Source organism: Echinops telfairi, unplaced genomic scaffold (assembly GCF_000313985.2).
Source record: "Echinops telfairi isolate 266 unplaced genomic scaffold, ASM31398v2 ScPeMD7_7467;HRSCAF=8505_1, whole genome shotgun sequence".
Lineage (NCBI taxonomy): Eukaryota > Metazoa > Chordata > Mammalia > Afrosoricida > Tenrecidae > Echinops > Echinops telfairi.
The window spans coordinates 29,263,636-29,278,893 of record NW_022111368.1 but is presented as its reverse complement, the minus strand read 5'-3'; the positions used below and the strand labels follow the sequence as shown (position 1 = coordinate 29,278,893).

At 51.4% G+C, this 15,258-nt stretch overlaps 1 protein-coding gene across 1 annotated transcript in view; it reads left to right on the top strand.

The window, feature by feature from the left end:
- Positions 1–9,878, top strand: part of ERICH6B (glutamate rich 6B) — a 32,620-nt gene extending 22,742 nt beyond the window's left edge. Inside the window, exons 7-10 of the mRNA XM_013005134.1 lie at positions 3,505–3,590; positions 3,689–3,841; positions 9,090–9,315; positions 9,675–9,878. Of these exons, the coding sequence (XP_012860588.1) occupies positions 3,505–3,590; positions 3,689–3,841; positions 9,090–9,315; positions 9,675–9,878 (669 nt within the window). The remainder of the gene's footprint in view (positions 1–3,504; positions 3,591–3,688; positions 3,842–9,089; positions 9,316–9,674) is intronic.
- Positions 9,879–15,258: the final 5,380 nt, after the last annotated feature.

Sequence of the window (15,258 nt, the reverse complement as noted above, 5' to 3'; positions counted from 1 at the left end):
TATATACAGGTATTCTCTCTATATACAGGTATTCTCTCTATATACAGGTATTCTCTCTATATACAGGTATTCTCTCTACATACAGGTGTTCTCTCTACATACAGGTATTCTCTCTACATACAGGTATTCTCTCTATATATAGGTATTCTCTCTATATACAGGGATTCTCTCTGTATACAGGTATTCTCTATATACAGGTATTCTCTATATATACAGGTATTCTCTATATATACAGGTATTCTCTCTGTATACAGGTATTCTCTCTATATACAGGTATTCTCTCTATATACAGGGACTCTCTCTATATACAGGGATTCTCTCTGTATACAGGTATTCTCTATATACAGGTATTCTCTCTACATACAGGTATTCTCTCTATATACAGGGATTCTCTATATACAGGTATTCTCTCTACATACAGGTATTCTCTCTACATACAGGTATTCTCTCTGTATACAGGTATTCTCTCTATATACAGGCATTCTCTCTACATACAGGGATTCTCTCTACATACAGGTATTCTCTCTACATACAGGTATTCTCTCTACATACAGGTATTCTCTCTATATACAGGTATTCTTTCTATATACAGGTATTCTCTATCTATACAGGTATAAGCACCACTGGGTTTGCTTCTCTAAAGAACTCACTAAGACACTCATGAAGCAACATCTCCCTACTTTGTGGCTTAGATTTTAACACTACTGTGGGGACTGGAAGTAATTGGAGCATATCCATCCTTTTTGAATACACATGCAGCATTTGTCCTACTGACCGCACACTCGGCCACAAAACAAAGCTCAGCAGATGTTAAAGAGCCGATCCGCAGTTCTCCAAACAACTCCGCTGCTGGTCCTAGTGGGCAGAGCAGCAGCAGACAGACAACCCAGCTTCAAGAAGTGGTCTGCGAGCGTCCAACAAGCACCCTTCCCACAGCCAAGATGCCCAAAAGGAGGGTCAGCTGGGCTTAAGGGGCGGTGAAGGAAGGGCCCAAGAGCAGATGGGCAGGGTTGCCAGTGAAAACCAGGCCTGCAAAAGTGGAGACAAAGCCGAAAAAGGCAGCAGGGAAGGATAAATCTTCAAACAAAAAAGCGCAAGCCAAAGGGAAACGGGGAGCAAAGGGAAAAAAGGCTGAAGTAGCAGACCAAGAAACTCAAGACTTACCTGCTGAAAACGGATCATGAAAAAAGAGGAGCACCCAGCCTCTGATGAAGCAGGAGAAAGAGAAGCCAAGTCTGATTCATGTTTATCTACCATGTCCTATCCATGGGCCCTGTTATCTCCCTTCTTGTACAATCCAGAGGAATATTTTTATCAACTATTTTGTAAATGCAAATATTTAGCAGCTCTAGAAACATTTTTAAGAGGAAATCCCACTTCATCCCCCCACACACACACCTTTTTTTTAAGTGTGAATTTTTTTTTTTAAGACGTGAAATCATTTACTGGTTGTTTATTTTTTTGGCAAAACCAGAAAATAGAGAGACTTGCAATTATGGGACTATTTGACTGTCATGGGTGTCAACATAACATTTCATGGGATTGGGAGGGGGGGGGCGGTGTTGTAGCCCTAATACAAAACATACATAATGACAATTTGAAGCAACTGTCCTGCATTTATATAACTTGAACATGTAAAATTCTATCTCCATATTGTTGTTGTTTTTAGAATTGTGTCTGAAAACCATCCACCTTCATGACCATCTTGTAGAACTGTGTGGATACTATAACACCTGTGGTCATAGCAGTCCAGTGTTCCTGTTCACTGTGTTCTGGGCTGTGCAGGGTTGAACATTCCAGTGTGTACTGTGCATGGCGTTAAATTGTGAATTACTGGAACTTACGATATAATAGCTTATCAACATTTGAAGATAATGGAACTTCATAACCCCTTCAAAAAATTTTTTGATTATTTTTAAAATCATCTTATTAGGGGCTCATACAACTCTTATCACAATCAATACATACATCCATGTGTAAAGCACATTTGTACATTCATTGCCCTCATCATTCTCAAAACATTTGCTCTCCACTTAAGCCCCTGGCATCAGCTCCACATTTTCCCCCTCCCTCCCTCATGAACCCTTGATAATTTATAAATTATTATTTTGTCATATCTTGCCCTGTCTGACGTCTCCCTTCACCCACCTTTCTGTTGTCCGTCCCCCAGGGAGGAGTTCACATGTAGATCCTTGCCATCGGTTCCCCCTTTCCAACCCACTCTCCCTCTGCCCTCCCAGTATCACCCCTCACACCACTGATCCCAATTTTTTACTTCCAAACTTACAGCTGGAAAATCACTGGAAGTTATAAAAGAATTGTATCTACATGCCAATTTAGGATTTGGGCACGGGCATTATGAATTGTGTACAAATTGTTCATGGTGTTTCTGTACTGATCTCAAAACAACCCATAAAACGCGTTACAAAGGAAAAAGAACAAAACGTGCAGGTCTCGTGCAGACTATGGTCTCTTCCCTAATGCAGTTTAACGGGCAATTACCATCAGATCACCAAAAGCGCATTATACATCTTGAAAATTTGAAAACATACTTCTAAATAACTACTGTTATTTAGAAATATTTGTTGGAAATTGGAAAATATTTAAAAGCAAGTGGAGATGAAAAGCAGCTAGCTACGCTCATTGGGAAAAATGTAAAGCCTCAAATGCCACAGTGAAGGAGGAGGACAGAGGGGGGACAGGACAGGCGGGAGCAGCGGCCTCAGCTGCCACAAGACGAGAAAGGGCAATGGAAGCAGTGCGCTCAGCATCCCAACTAAGGAACTCGGAAGATAACAGAAGTAACAGCATCGGGCATAAAGGAAAACCATAAGAGCAGATATCAACACCAGACAAAATAAGGAAATAATGGAATCAACAAACCAAAGGCTGGTTCTTTGAAAAGATTGAGCAGGAGAATCTTTGGGCAAGGATTGGCTTTGTTTTTTTTAATGCTTAAAAATGAAGGTAGAGGCATAACTACAGATATTTTGGAGATGTAGAAAATGCATTATGCAAATTAATACTATGACAATGAATTTGAAAACTTAACATTTTCCTTTTTTAAAAGGGCAATTTACTAAAACTGATCCAAGAAGATATTTGAAATTTGACAATAAATTTGAAAACTTAACATTTTCCTTTTTAAAAAGGCAATTTACTAAAACTGATCCAAGAAGAAATTTTTGTAAGTGACTATACCAGTAAACCATTAGAGTGACTGAAATACTGTCTAAAATCTGTACAAAACACACACACACACAGAGACCCAGTTCTATCTCTTCCCTCTCCAGATAGGAACGCAGCAGTTCTGAGCTGTTTCCTCTCCAGAGCTCCCAGCAAGCACTGGGCCGGGTGGATGCTGTGGGCCAGGCCAGGCGGGTGTGGCCAGGACAGCCTGTGAGCATTCCCAGGGCAGAAAGAAGCGAGTGCAAAGCTCTCCAGCACAATGCTCTTGGAATGCTCTCAACTGGGACAAGCTGGTACTTTTCATTTTCTTCCCAGGGACACCAAGGTGATGGAAAAATCATTCTCTACCCAACTGGCGTGGTCTTCCAAATCCTCTTTCCTGATGGGACGGGCCAGATCTAGTATCCACTGTCAATTGGGTGGGGCCGGGTCTGCTTGTTGAGGGATCTCCCTTTTCCCGGAAGCCCAGGGGAAAGCCTGTGCCTTAACCACCTCCTAGTTATCCATCAGGAAACCTGGCCATGCTCATCCTCGGTACCTTTGCTGAAAAGTTCACGTACATCATTCTGGAAGACACTGAGAGCATGTGGGTACGGGCCCTGATCAACAACTCCGGCCATGCCACCTTCTACGATGAAAACAGAGCTATCTGGTAAGTCGAGCCCAACTTGTGGTGACCTAATGTGTGTCAGAGTAGAACCAGGCTCCATGGGGCTTGCTAAAGGCACCTCTGGGTGGGCTCAAACCACCAACCTTTGGGGTTGGCCCCACCCTGGAACTCCTAAGCTTGCCTAAGCATTTGTACCCCTGAAGGACTACTAAGCTTGAACCCCAAATGCTCCCTGCTGGTGGAGGAGCAGAATGGGCTCTTTGGTTCCCAGTATGCTCTGTCTTCCTGCCTCACCAGCTAAGTGGCTCTCTGTCTCCCACCTATGGATTTATTCATCCACCTACCCTTGGAAATAAGAGGTGGATATAAAGTTGGACTAGGGGGGAGATATGTGCCCCTCCCTGTGAGCCACCACCTCCCCCGCAGAGAAGCAGGGGTCATGGCACAGAACGATCCCACTCGGTGGCTTACATTTTAAGCACCTCTTTCGAGAATTGCTTTAGAAAGAGCCACCCCTCTCGGTTCTGGGACCTCCGGGAAGAAGGCTTGCAGGGCTTTGGAGAGGCCTGGGTGGTGTCCAGAATTCACGGGCAGATACGGGGCTCAGCAATGCAGCTTCTCCAGACTTCATTATAAATGGTCTTAGTCCGTAAGTTCCCAGTCTTGTCATGGTGAAGAAGTTCAGCGAGCCGACTCAAGACGCTTCTCCATCTCCTTTGGGAAAGGTCGCCGTGTGTCGGGGTCCCCAGCCCCCTCCCCTCGACCCCTAGCCAAAGTGTGGGAGTTCAACCCCAGCCAGAGGGGCCTTAGCAGTGGGGCCTGGAGAGCTGCTTGGAAAATCCCTCCTGCAGAAACACGTGGGGTCACCAGGGGTCAGAAGAACCTGATGGCCATGGCATGGGAAATGCTAATGACCTCAGATCAGCTCTCAACTTTCTTTCTTCCTGCTAGTCAAAACTAGCACTGTTTTTGGTTATTCCAAAAAGTCTCCCCCGCCCCCCCCCAACTCTCTCAACCTTGGATTTGAAGATGATTTTCTCAGCTAGGGGTTTTCCAGCCCCATCCCCGTGACTGTGTTGTGTTCTCTGGGGGAGGGCAGCGGTGGGGGGAGGGACTGTGTGGGTGGGACAGGATGGTACACCAAGTACAACGGAAACCGGGGCGAGAACCCCCTCGGATTTTCATGAGGGCCGCTTCTCCCTCAGGGTGCTGACTGTCAGGGCAGAGGGACCCTGGAGAAGCCGACATCCTGAGGGAAGGAGCCACGCTGGCTCTCTGAGGAAACTGGGACCAGGACTCTCTTCCCTGAGCACACGCAGAGTCACTGGGAGTCGTTCTGGGACATTCTTGAAAATCATCAGACCAGGTGTCTGAGAGTCGCACCCACATCATCCCTGAATCTCAGCTCTCCACACGAAGGTCTAGGATGAGGCTCAGAGGGGGGCTGAGGGCTGAGGGCCTTCAGGGAGCCTGGGCAGCAGGGCCCTTCGAAGCTTCCAGCAATTGCCAGTGGGCCACCTCGGGGGAACCCACAGCTTATCTCCCCTGAGTCTCTATGGCTCCGGAAAGTGGCAGGTTCCAAAAGCTGGCAGCAGCTGCCCCCCACCCCCACCCCCCCCAACTCAAAGGGCTTTGTTTTCCACTTGAGGTTATTTAAATAAGATAAAGACAGGAGACCCTCAGAGAAATCACTCAGTGCCCTCCTTAAAGTTCCCGGAGGAACCCACCTGGCCCCCTCAGGGAGGAGTTGGCCTGATACTCGGGCTCCCCTGGGGCTCTGGGAAAGCTTTGATTCTGTGAAGAACTTCCCCCAGAACACCTTGGCTTCAGTTCAGGGTGTAGAAACCCGTCCTTCCTCACCGTCCCCTATCCCCCCCATCCTGCTACCTTTTTGTCCTTGGAAGCGTTTCCACACACCTGCTAACCGCTTAATGACAGGTGGGCTCAAGTACACCGACAGCTCGCCCTCCTCACCCTGTAGACAGCCAGGCATTTCTTATATGCACCTGGGGTGGGGGGGTCCTCACCGCATTAATGTGGTTAGCAGATGAGCCTGTTCACAGACTGCTTGCCCCCTCCAACCGCCCCCCCCCCTCCCCAAGAGCTGCTCTTCCTTTCTTCAACCACTGCCAGGCAGTCACTGACTCACAGTGACCGGTAGGACCAAGTAGAACTGCCCCTGTGGGTTTCCAAGGAAACAGACTGCCCCACCGTCATCTGGTGGGCTCAAACCGCCCAAATCGAATGACTGGATTCAGGGTGTCAGCGGGACCGTGCTGTCCCAAAGACGCTGGGGGTTGGCCCTTCCTGGCCTGTCCCAGCTCCTGGTGGTCTCCGAATCCTGGGCCTCTGGGGGCAGCCTAACGTCACCTTCGCATGCTCATTTCCCTCCGACTCTCTTCTCCTCCTTTCTGAGACCCACTCGACCGCAGTAGGCCCTCTGCAAAGACACTGTTCCTAAATATGGTCACTATCCCTCCTGGGCCTCAGGGGTTAGAGCCTCAACACAGGTTTTCAGAGGACACATGTCCACACATGACACACCCCTGAAGAGGCCCCTCCAGATTCAGTCCATTTCTGTTTGTTCTAGGTCTCATTTTCCTGAGGGCACCTAAGCCCCAAGGTTCGCGCCCCCAGCCAGAGCTAGACCTCTGACCTCAGGGGGTGGGGAGCTCTGAAGGGTGCCCGCCTCTCCATCAGTGGTAACCAGGAAATTCTCATCTTTGTCACTTCACTGCTGTCCCTAACCAAACTCACTGCCAGCGAGGCAATTCTGATGCATGGTGACCCTACAGGACAGGAGAGCGCTGCCCCTGCGGGTTTCTGAGACTGTATCTCTTTAGGATTGTAGAAAGTCTCATCTTTCTCCTGCAGAGTGGCTAGTGGTCTCGAACTGCTGACTTTGTGGTTAGCAACCCGAGGGATAACCACTACACCACCAAGTGTTATTGCTATAGACAGGAATGTAATGCTTCCAGCAGCCCTTTGAATAAGGAACTCTTGCTAGCCCCATTTAGTGTTTGAAAAAAACTAAAGCATGAAAAGGTTAAGCAGTGGTCCAAAGCCCACACACCTTGCAGCTGGCAGAAGAGCCGGGCTTCGACCCTGCCGTCCGGCCCAGGTTTTGGATGCACCACTCTGCACTCCTGATTTGTTTCCATGGAAAGGGTAGTAGGAGGTGGTCAAGTCTGTCCCCACAGTCCTCTCCGTCCACAGAGGAAGCCCCAAGCCTCTCCAGCAAGAACACACAGATGGTCTCAGAAAGCCAAGCTCCATGTCCTCCTGACAAGCGGTCTCGACACCCGGTGCCGGCTTTCTGTGTGAGGGGTGCCACTGGGACCCCAAATAGATGAAGTCCTGGCTCCGGTACCCGTGAACGTCATCCCGTTTGGAAACAGCCTTTTCTTTGACTGATGTTAAAGTCGTGCTGGAGTAGGTGGGTCCTAGACCTAATCCTTCTGCCTGGCGGCTTAATAAAGAGGAGAGAGAAAGCGAGGGAGAAGTCATGCCACGAGAGAGCATCCACTGCGCGCTCAGGAACACTAAGGAACAGATGTGCAGGGCTACCAACGCCTCCGGAGACCAGGGGGGACTTTCCGGAGCAACACGGCCCACCCGACACCCTGGATTCAGCTGCTAGCTCCTCAGATGGTGAGACCATAAATCATGTTTTCAAAGCTCCTCCGCCCCTCCCCTCCTGCCCCTTTCAACGGCAGCCTACGGAAACTGAGACACTATGAGATGTGGTGCTGCCCTCTCAGGAGCTCTGATGGGGTGCAGAAGGCAGAACTGAGGGTCAAGAAGAGACAGCTCACCTGGTGACGGGACCTGGGCAAGTTGAGGAGAAGCACCTCAATCTAGTTCCTCACTTGACACGGACGCAGGTGCCAGCACAGGGCTGGCAGCAGAAATCCTGCAGGGGAACAGACCAGGTGGCCCGCTCACCCTCGCAGCGCTTCCGTTTCCGTGGGGGAGGACAGACTGTGTAGCTGCGGCTGCGTGCTATTGAGTCAGTCGCGACCCATCGCGACCTCACGCACCCAGCAGGAAAACCGCTGTCCTGTCCTGCGCCATCCTCACCGCTGTTCCCAGGCCTGAGCCCATCGTTTCAGTACCGGGTCCACCCATCTCCCGGAGGGTCTTCCTCTCTCTCGCTGCCCCTCCACTTTCCCAAGCACGACGTCCTTCTCCAGGGACTGGTCTCTCCTGACAACACGTCCAAAGGATGTAAGACAAAGTCTTCCCTGCCTCTAAAGAGCACTCTGACCATTCTTCTTCCAAGAAGCGTACAGTAGCTAGGGGATCCTCATTGTTCACCGGAGCACTGACCTAGCAAACTCGGGACCAGCCTCCTACAGGGAGCCAGAGGAATTGTCTGCCGCTCCGTGCACATCCGTGGCTGGCTGGGAAGTTGCAGGTGATAAAGAAGAAATGAGGGGAGCCTGTAGTTTATCGTGAAGGATATGAAGAAAGCGAGTCAAGTGCGTGGCTGAGAAATGGGGGGGTCTCTGCTCCCTAGAGCTGCTCTCAGGCAACACTGCAGACGGGAGGTTCAAAGGGGCAGAAGCGTAACTCCTCAGCTCTGGAGAACAAATGTCCAACTCGTAACTCCTCAGCTCTGGAGAACAAATGTCCAACTCGGGGCCTGGGCTGCCAATTCCTGCCCTGTCGGTAGCCCTGGGCATTCCCTGGCCCCTGGGCTGGTAGACCCAGTCTTCAGTCTGACACACACACACACACACCCATCCTCCCTGTGTGGACATGTTGTCACCTCCAGTATGCCTTCTTTTATAACAGAAGTAATTTGATGTAGCCCCTGCCCAACTTGGATGTGACCTCATTAACTTTAAATCAAGAAAACCCTGTTTTCAGACAGTCACACCCACAAAGTCAGCATCCCAGCACGTATCTGGGGGCGGGGACACCAGTCCATAACAGGGCTGATCAGGAAGGGCCTCTCTGAGGAGGACACCCTAGATGCTGAGCCTCAGGGTAAAAGGAGACAAGCGGCCTAGGGTGGGAAAAGCGACATTCAAAGCCCCTGAGGGAGTGAAGCCAGGGGTGAACCAGACACTGAATGGGGGTGGGGGTCAGGACCTAGTAGGAGGCCACCAAGACCTAGAGTGCTCAGGGTGCCCTCCCCCTGCTGAGCACCTGAGGGCTGTTTTGTGGGCTGAGGAGAAGAGGGAAAGAAAGAGAGGGGCCCGGGCTCTCTGGACCAGGGAGAGGCCTTGGAGAGCACCCCACTCTGAGCTGGGCTCTGACCGCCCGGCCTGCCTTCCTGCTCTAGGCTGAGCCTGAGCCAAAATCTGGGCTACTACTTCACCAGGGGCTGCAGCCCCAAGGCCTGGAACTGGTGGGACCTTAACCTGCACATCCACGCACCCCCGGTCCAGCCCATCACGCTGATGATCAACCGCTACATCCGAGTCCTGATCTGGAGCCAGGATCAGATCCTCTTCTCCTTCCTCAGCCCCGCAAACTGGATTCGCTTAAACCTGGGCACCAAGTACAAGGTAAGGGGGAGGGCCCCCAGCCCTCCGCCAGGCTGATAGCCCACCTGTACTCGGGCACCTGCTAGCTCAACTGACTTCACCCCAGGCCCCTAAGCCCACCCACCCAGCAACACGCCAGTTACCAGCTACAACCCCGCCCACGGACAACACCTGTGCCCAGAGTTCAGCACCAAGTCCATGCAGGTGTGCATTTGGGGAGTCGATAGAAAGGCCCCAGGTACAGGACCGGCAGCACAGGTTTGTTCCCCAGTGAAGGTTCCAGGGACCGCTGAGTCATGGCCACAGAGGACTTGTCCCTGGGGGTGGGCGAGGGGTGGGGGCCGTGCCCGCCTCACCCATCCCCCTGTGGATTTCCCCAGCAGGTAACCGGAGAGGTGCTGAGGGAGATGAAGAAGGCAAGCGTCTGGGAACCGGAAGCCCACTCCACGGTGCAGAAAATCCAGATCCTTCTGGGGAAAATGAGCAAGACCCTGGGTCGGACGCCCATCCACAACCTGGAAACCTTTGTGGGGGACGCCAGGGCTCTGCTAGAGAAGGGTTTTCTGAAGGGCGATCGATGGTAGGACCACCACCCACTGTCTGTCTCAGCGACAGGGGGCCCCGGGAGCCCCAAGACAACCCCACGAGCCAGCTGGGTCTTCTGAGGGTCAGACTGTCCCGGCTCAGTAGTTTACCATGAGGGTTTCCCAAGTTGCTGCCAGCACAGGAAAGGTCTCCGCCTCGGCCCTGTCTCGCTAGCCTAGACGTACGGTAGGATGGGCTAAGTAATACACGTGCACCCCTGTTCTGTCTGACTCCCACACGTTCTTGTGTAACCTCCTGTGTTTATGCTCTTGACCCGGGACACAGACTGGCTGTTCAAAACCTAGCTTTGACACAGGTTGGCTGTGTGGCTTTAGGAAAGTTGTTTGCTATCGCAGTATTCTCATCTGAAAATGGCCTAGAAATAGTGCCAACAACACTCTCGAGGTGTGCGCATTGGATTGGGGGTGGGGGTGAGTCCCTAGACGGGTGCCCCGGCATAGAAACCACTCGGTAAGTGTTCCATCCCTGTTATCAGAAGCCTGGCCATCTGTGGGGAAACGTTCTTCAGATGTGACCTCTCTTCCGGAGGCCGTCAGTCAGCTGTCTGAGGCACCTGCTCTTCATGAGAGCGGCTGCTATGCTCGGGGCAGGTTTGAGGCCAGCCATCATGCCAGTTCCGGCTCCCTCGGGTCTGTGGCGAGCATGGTATCGTCTCTGTCAGGCCTGGCTCTGCGGCCCAGAGAGGACAGTAGCCAGCCAGGTTCACACACTGCTCAGTGATGAAGACCAGAGTTACTTGACTGCAAATGACAGCGGTGGTTTGCGTGTGTGTGTGTGTGCGTGTGTGTGTGTGTGTGTGTGTGTGGTGACTCCCCATCGCTAGTTGGCCTCAAGTCCATTCTGACTCCAACAGCCCCCACGTGACAGGGTAGAACTACTCCCCACGGTTTCCAAGACGGAGACTCTTTGGAAAGAAGCAGAGGGGCAGGCCTGGCTCCCAAGACACCTCTGGGTGGTTTGACTCCCACCCACTGCAGTCTTGAGTTCACTGTCTCACCACCAGGGAGCGCTGCTCCACAGAAAGTATGCGTCCGCCTCTGGAAGGCAGCCCCCTCCTGAGCACCACCCCCAGGGACCTCCCCCTAGGGACCTCATCCTGAAGGCTGAGAGAGAGGACCTGCCTCGGGCCCCTGGATTCCTATACATTCTGCAGAAACCCTGTCCTCACCCCAAACACCTCCTTTCCCACCCCACTCAGGCAGAGAGACCTCCACACAGCAAAGCAGCCCAGTCTGCTCCAGGTCCCCAAACAGCGGGCCACAGGACCCACACTCAATCTCCCTCTCATAGTGAGAGGCCCCCTTAGTCCTGCTCACACGTCACCAATTTACAAGCACCAGTTTCTACTAAAGCACCTCAAGCCAAACAGAAAGTGGTCATCGGTCAGTAGGACAAGGCAGAGACCTCAGAAAGGCACCGAACCCAGAATGACCTCTGGCTCTCACCCCTGCTCCATTCATCTTTTCAGGACACGTGATTTCTGTGCCTCTCAACTCACATGACCAGCAAAAGATGCTCCCAAATGAGGAGAGTCTCCTGGTCTCTCTCCCTCCCAATTTCACATACCCCAGTGGTGTCTGATGAGCCCAACGTGAGTCCAGAGATCACTCCTGCCCCAATGCAGTGAAGTAAGGGAGGGCGAGGCAATTATGGCTCCCAGGAGGAGTTGCCATAAGTGGAGGACTTGAGCCTTAGGCAGAGCTCTGCAGTGTGGCTGTATGCATCCTTGGGATACCTACCAACTTCCCTGAGCCACCTCTGTGTTAGGCAGGGTTCTCTAGAGAAACGAGACCAGAACACAATGATTTTAGATAGATAGATGATAGATGATAGATAGATAGAGAGAGAGAGAGAGAGAGATGGTAGATAGAGATAGCGATAGGTAGATAGATGTAGAGATGATAGATAGATAGATAGATAGATATGATAGATAGAGATAGATGATAGATAGATATAGAGATGATAGATAGATAGATAGATAGATAGATAGATAGATAGATAGATAGATAGAGATAGATGATAGAGATAGATGATAGATATATAGATGATAGATAGATAGATAGATAGATAGATAGATAGATAGATAGATAGATAGATTTATACAGCGAGAATGAATATAACAGTTCATTAGTCCACACAGCAGTACGGAGGGTTCAGTTCAACTCACTTCCATGGAACAGTTAATATACTGGAAGACCTTCAACTCACGTGGGCTTCCAGGTCCAAGGTCAAGGAAGCAGACAGCAGAGTCCTTGGGGCAAGGCAAGCAGAGTCTGTCCACAGGCAACAAGCAGCAGGGTGGGTCACCGACAGTCAGTAGCCCGGGAGCTTGCCATGGACCGGCTATCGAAAGCAAGCAAAGCAAGAAAAGAATCCAACAGCCGCAAGCTCAAGCGATGTGCGCACCAGCAGCGTGGTGAAGCAGGTCTCAAAGGAGCCTCAAGCTCCAGTGGCAGAAGCCGTGGGCTGGCCTGGCCCACAGGTGGTGTAGCTCACAGGTTGAGGCAGAGAACTAGCTATAGCAGCAGCACAAACTCCAGCATGCTACAATCGACCTGATTAATCAACCTGATTAATCCCACATGTTCCTATTGGCCAGGTTGGCACAATAAACCTATCACAGCCTCACACCTCCAGCCTAACTGCAAACCAGGACAGACAGTCCAGTCACCTCCCCCTCATGACCACCCCCGTGTATCAGAGTAGAACTTGACCCACGGATTTTCTTTTTCCTTCTATATGTTTAAAACCAACTTTATTCATGACACATTTTTAAAAGACAAACCAACTCCCACACCCTGAAACAAAACAAAAAAAGCAAAACCAAATCTGAAAAAAACCCAAAGGCTAGGAGCAAGCTGGTGCATGTCCCTGGGGGAGGGGGCAGAGGTGGGGGGAGGGGGCATGTTATCCAATTTTACTGGAGTCCTTGGACCCGCTGGGAGGAGAAGGGAGATTTTTAGATACGAAAGCTGAAAAGAATGACACTCAAATCGGGAAAAGAAACACAAAAGGAAACAGATGGGATCACCGGTGTTCTGGAGCGGCAGGGAGCCAGAAAAGAGGGTGGGTGGCCCACCTCACAGGATAGGAAGAGGCAGGGGGCCAAGCCAAGCTGTTTGGAGTCCTCCCAGAGCTCAGGGGGAAAAAAAACTAAAAAAAACCAACCCTCTGGCCACCCGCGCCTGCCTACACCTGAGCCACGAGTGCCCAGAGGCTGAATTGTGATGGGAAACCGGTGAACGATCTGTACCTTTGGGGAGGGTCCCTAGAGAAACCCCAGGGCAAATGGGCAGCCAGTCCCTTGCCTCACGTGGGTTTCTCCCCCTCCAGAGGGTTTTCAGTGGCTGGTAGAAATCCAAAGGAGTTCACCAGGCCTTTCTTATGCAGCATTTCCACCCACCTTCTGACCAGCGGCTGAGCGCGGTAGCCATGGGCACCACCCCAGAACGCCAAGCCTTTCCCAGAAGTGGCCCTTGGCCCTTCACCCTTGTGGAGCCCACACAGCCTGCCACCCACCTTCACTGAGCTTCTGCAGGGGGTGGGGAGGGGGAGGGGACAGGCGGTTACCTCATTACCTGTCATACGTTTAAAAAGTCAAAATAACTTTAAAAAAAATAAACTCACGGTCATCAAGTCAATGCCGACTCATAGTGGTTCTAGAGGACAGGGCAGAACTGCCCCTGTGGGTTTCTAAGACTGTCACTCTCTATAGGAGAAGAAAAACCTCATCTTTGTTCTGATGAACTGATGGTGGTTTTGAACTACTGATCTTGTAGTCACCAACCCACTGCACCGCCAGGCTAGAGCTAAAATGCAGCAGCTGCTTTACTGCAGGGCAGTGAACCATTCATGAGCTGAGCGGTGCGACGACGACGACGGGAGCAGCAAACGTTGCTTGGTGCCAAAAGCTGGTTCACAAGATGCTACCTGCTAGAAAGCTAAAAACAAAACGGGAAAATAACTTGCCAAAGAAGGAGTTGCCCCCAGCGCGCCTGTATTCCGGGACAGCCAGCCTGGGAAGCAGTCACGGGGCGCCCTCTAGCAGCAAAGTCTAGCATTAAGTTTGCCTGGTCCAGCTCCAGAATCTCAGGGCTGTTGCAGTAAGGGAGGTTTGGGAGCTGAGGGAGAAGACATTGATAACTGGCACAGAGAAAGGTCCACCTCCTCCTCGTTCCAGAAATCCATGGAGGCACAGAGCCTGGCCCAAGGGGAGCAAGTCTGGCCCCCAAAACATGCAGTGGTACCAGTCCAGGACGCTGCCACAGCAAGGGGCCAGAGTGAACCAACTTCTCTTTGAAGAAAAACATACCTGCTTTTAACCCCCTGGTTCTCCAGCCTCCCATCTGTCCCATGGGCTCCCCACACCCTCCCAACCAAGCCCTTTATGGCTCAAGTCAGGCAGCCTGCTGTCCCGTGTGCTCCGGAGCCTGCTGGATCAAGAGGTGGATGAGGACCCAGGACAGGTGGGTGAGGCCTGCTTAAGACAGCCCTGTGCGCAGTCAGAAGTTTCCGTTTCCATATTCTAGGATGGGTGGTGGGACTGGGCATTCTTTAATCAGATTTGTTGTAAAGATTCCAGTATTCCCAGAGAAAGTAATGAGGGCATTGGCAGAGCAGAGGAGGGATTAGCCAGGTGGGACAGAGAAAAGGCAGGACTTGCTACGAGTGGGAAAGTGGAGGGTAGGCTGCCGGACTTGGGCAACGGAGTGGCTCGTTTATTCACTCAACAATTTCTGACAGAGCACCTACTTTTGTGAAGTTCAGTCCCCGGGCTGTAGTCAGTCCACAGAGGGACTAGCAAGCTCCGAACTCATGGGGCTTGTTAGTGTCCAGAGATAAGCCGAGCTCACCTACGCACACAGCAGCGTTTTAAGCCACAGTTTTATTAAAGCACAGAGTGACTTCAAACGGAATAACGACGAGATCACCTTAAGCATCCATGAGATACACTTCCCTCCGGAGGCAACGTGGATCCCTCCCTTAAGGTGAGAGGGGACGTTATCCAGGGGAGCGCTTCCAGTTCTATGACACTTTCAAGTGGGAGGGGTTGCCGGTCTGCAGATGGTCAAGCAACCTTCAAATTAGTTACTCAGTCCGTCCTTGGGTCTCAAGCGGCATTTCTTTCTGTTTTCTCTGGGCTGCTGCTCTGGGTCGGCACGTCTCAGAATGTCTCAGGATGACCTCTGAAGACAGTCCTGCATCAGGATGTTCACTAGGGCCTGCCTTCAAGGTGAAGTTGTTTGCCAAGCCAGCTCTCCCAGAGCCCTTTGTCCTTGACGTGTTTCACTGGGTCCTTTGTTCGTTCCCTTAGCATACAGGGCAGAGCCCCTGGGCAGTGCTGGGCAGCGGAGGCAC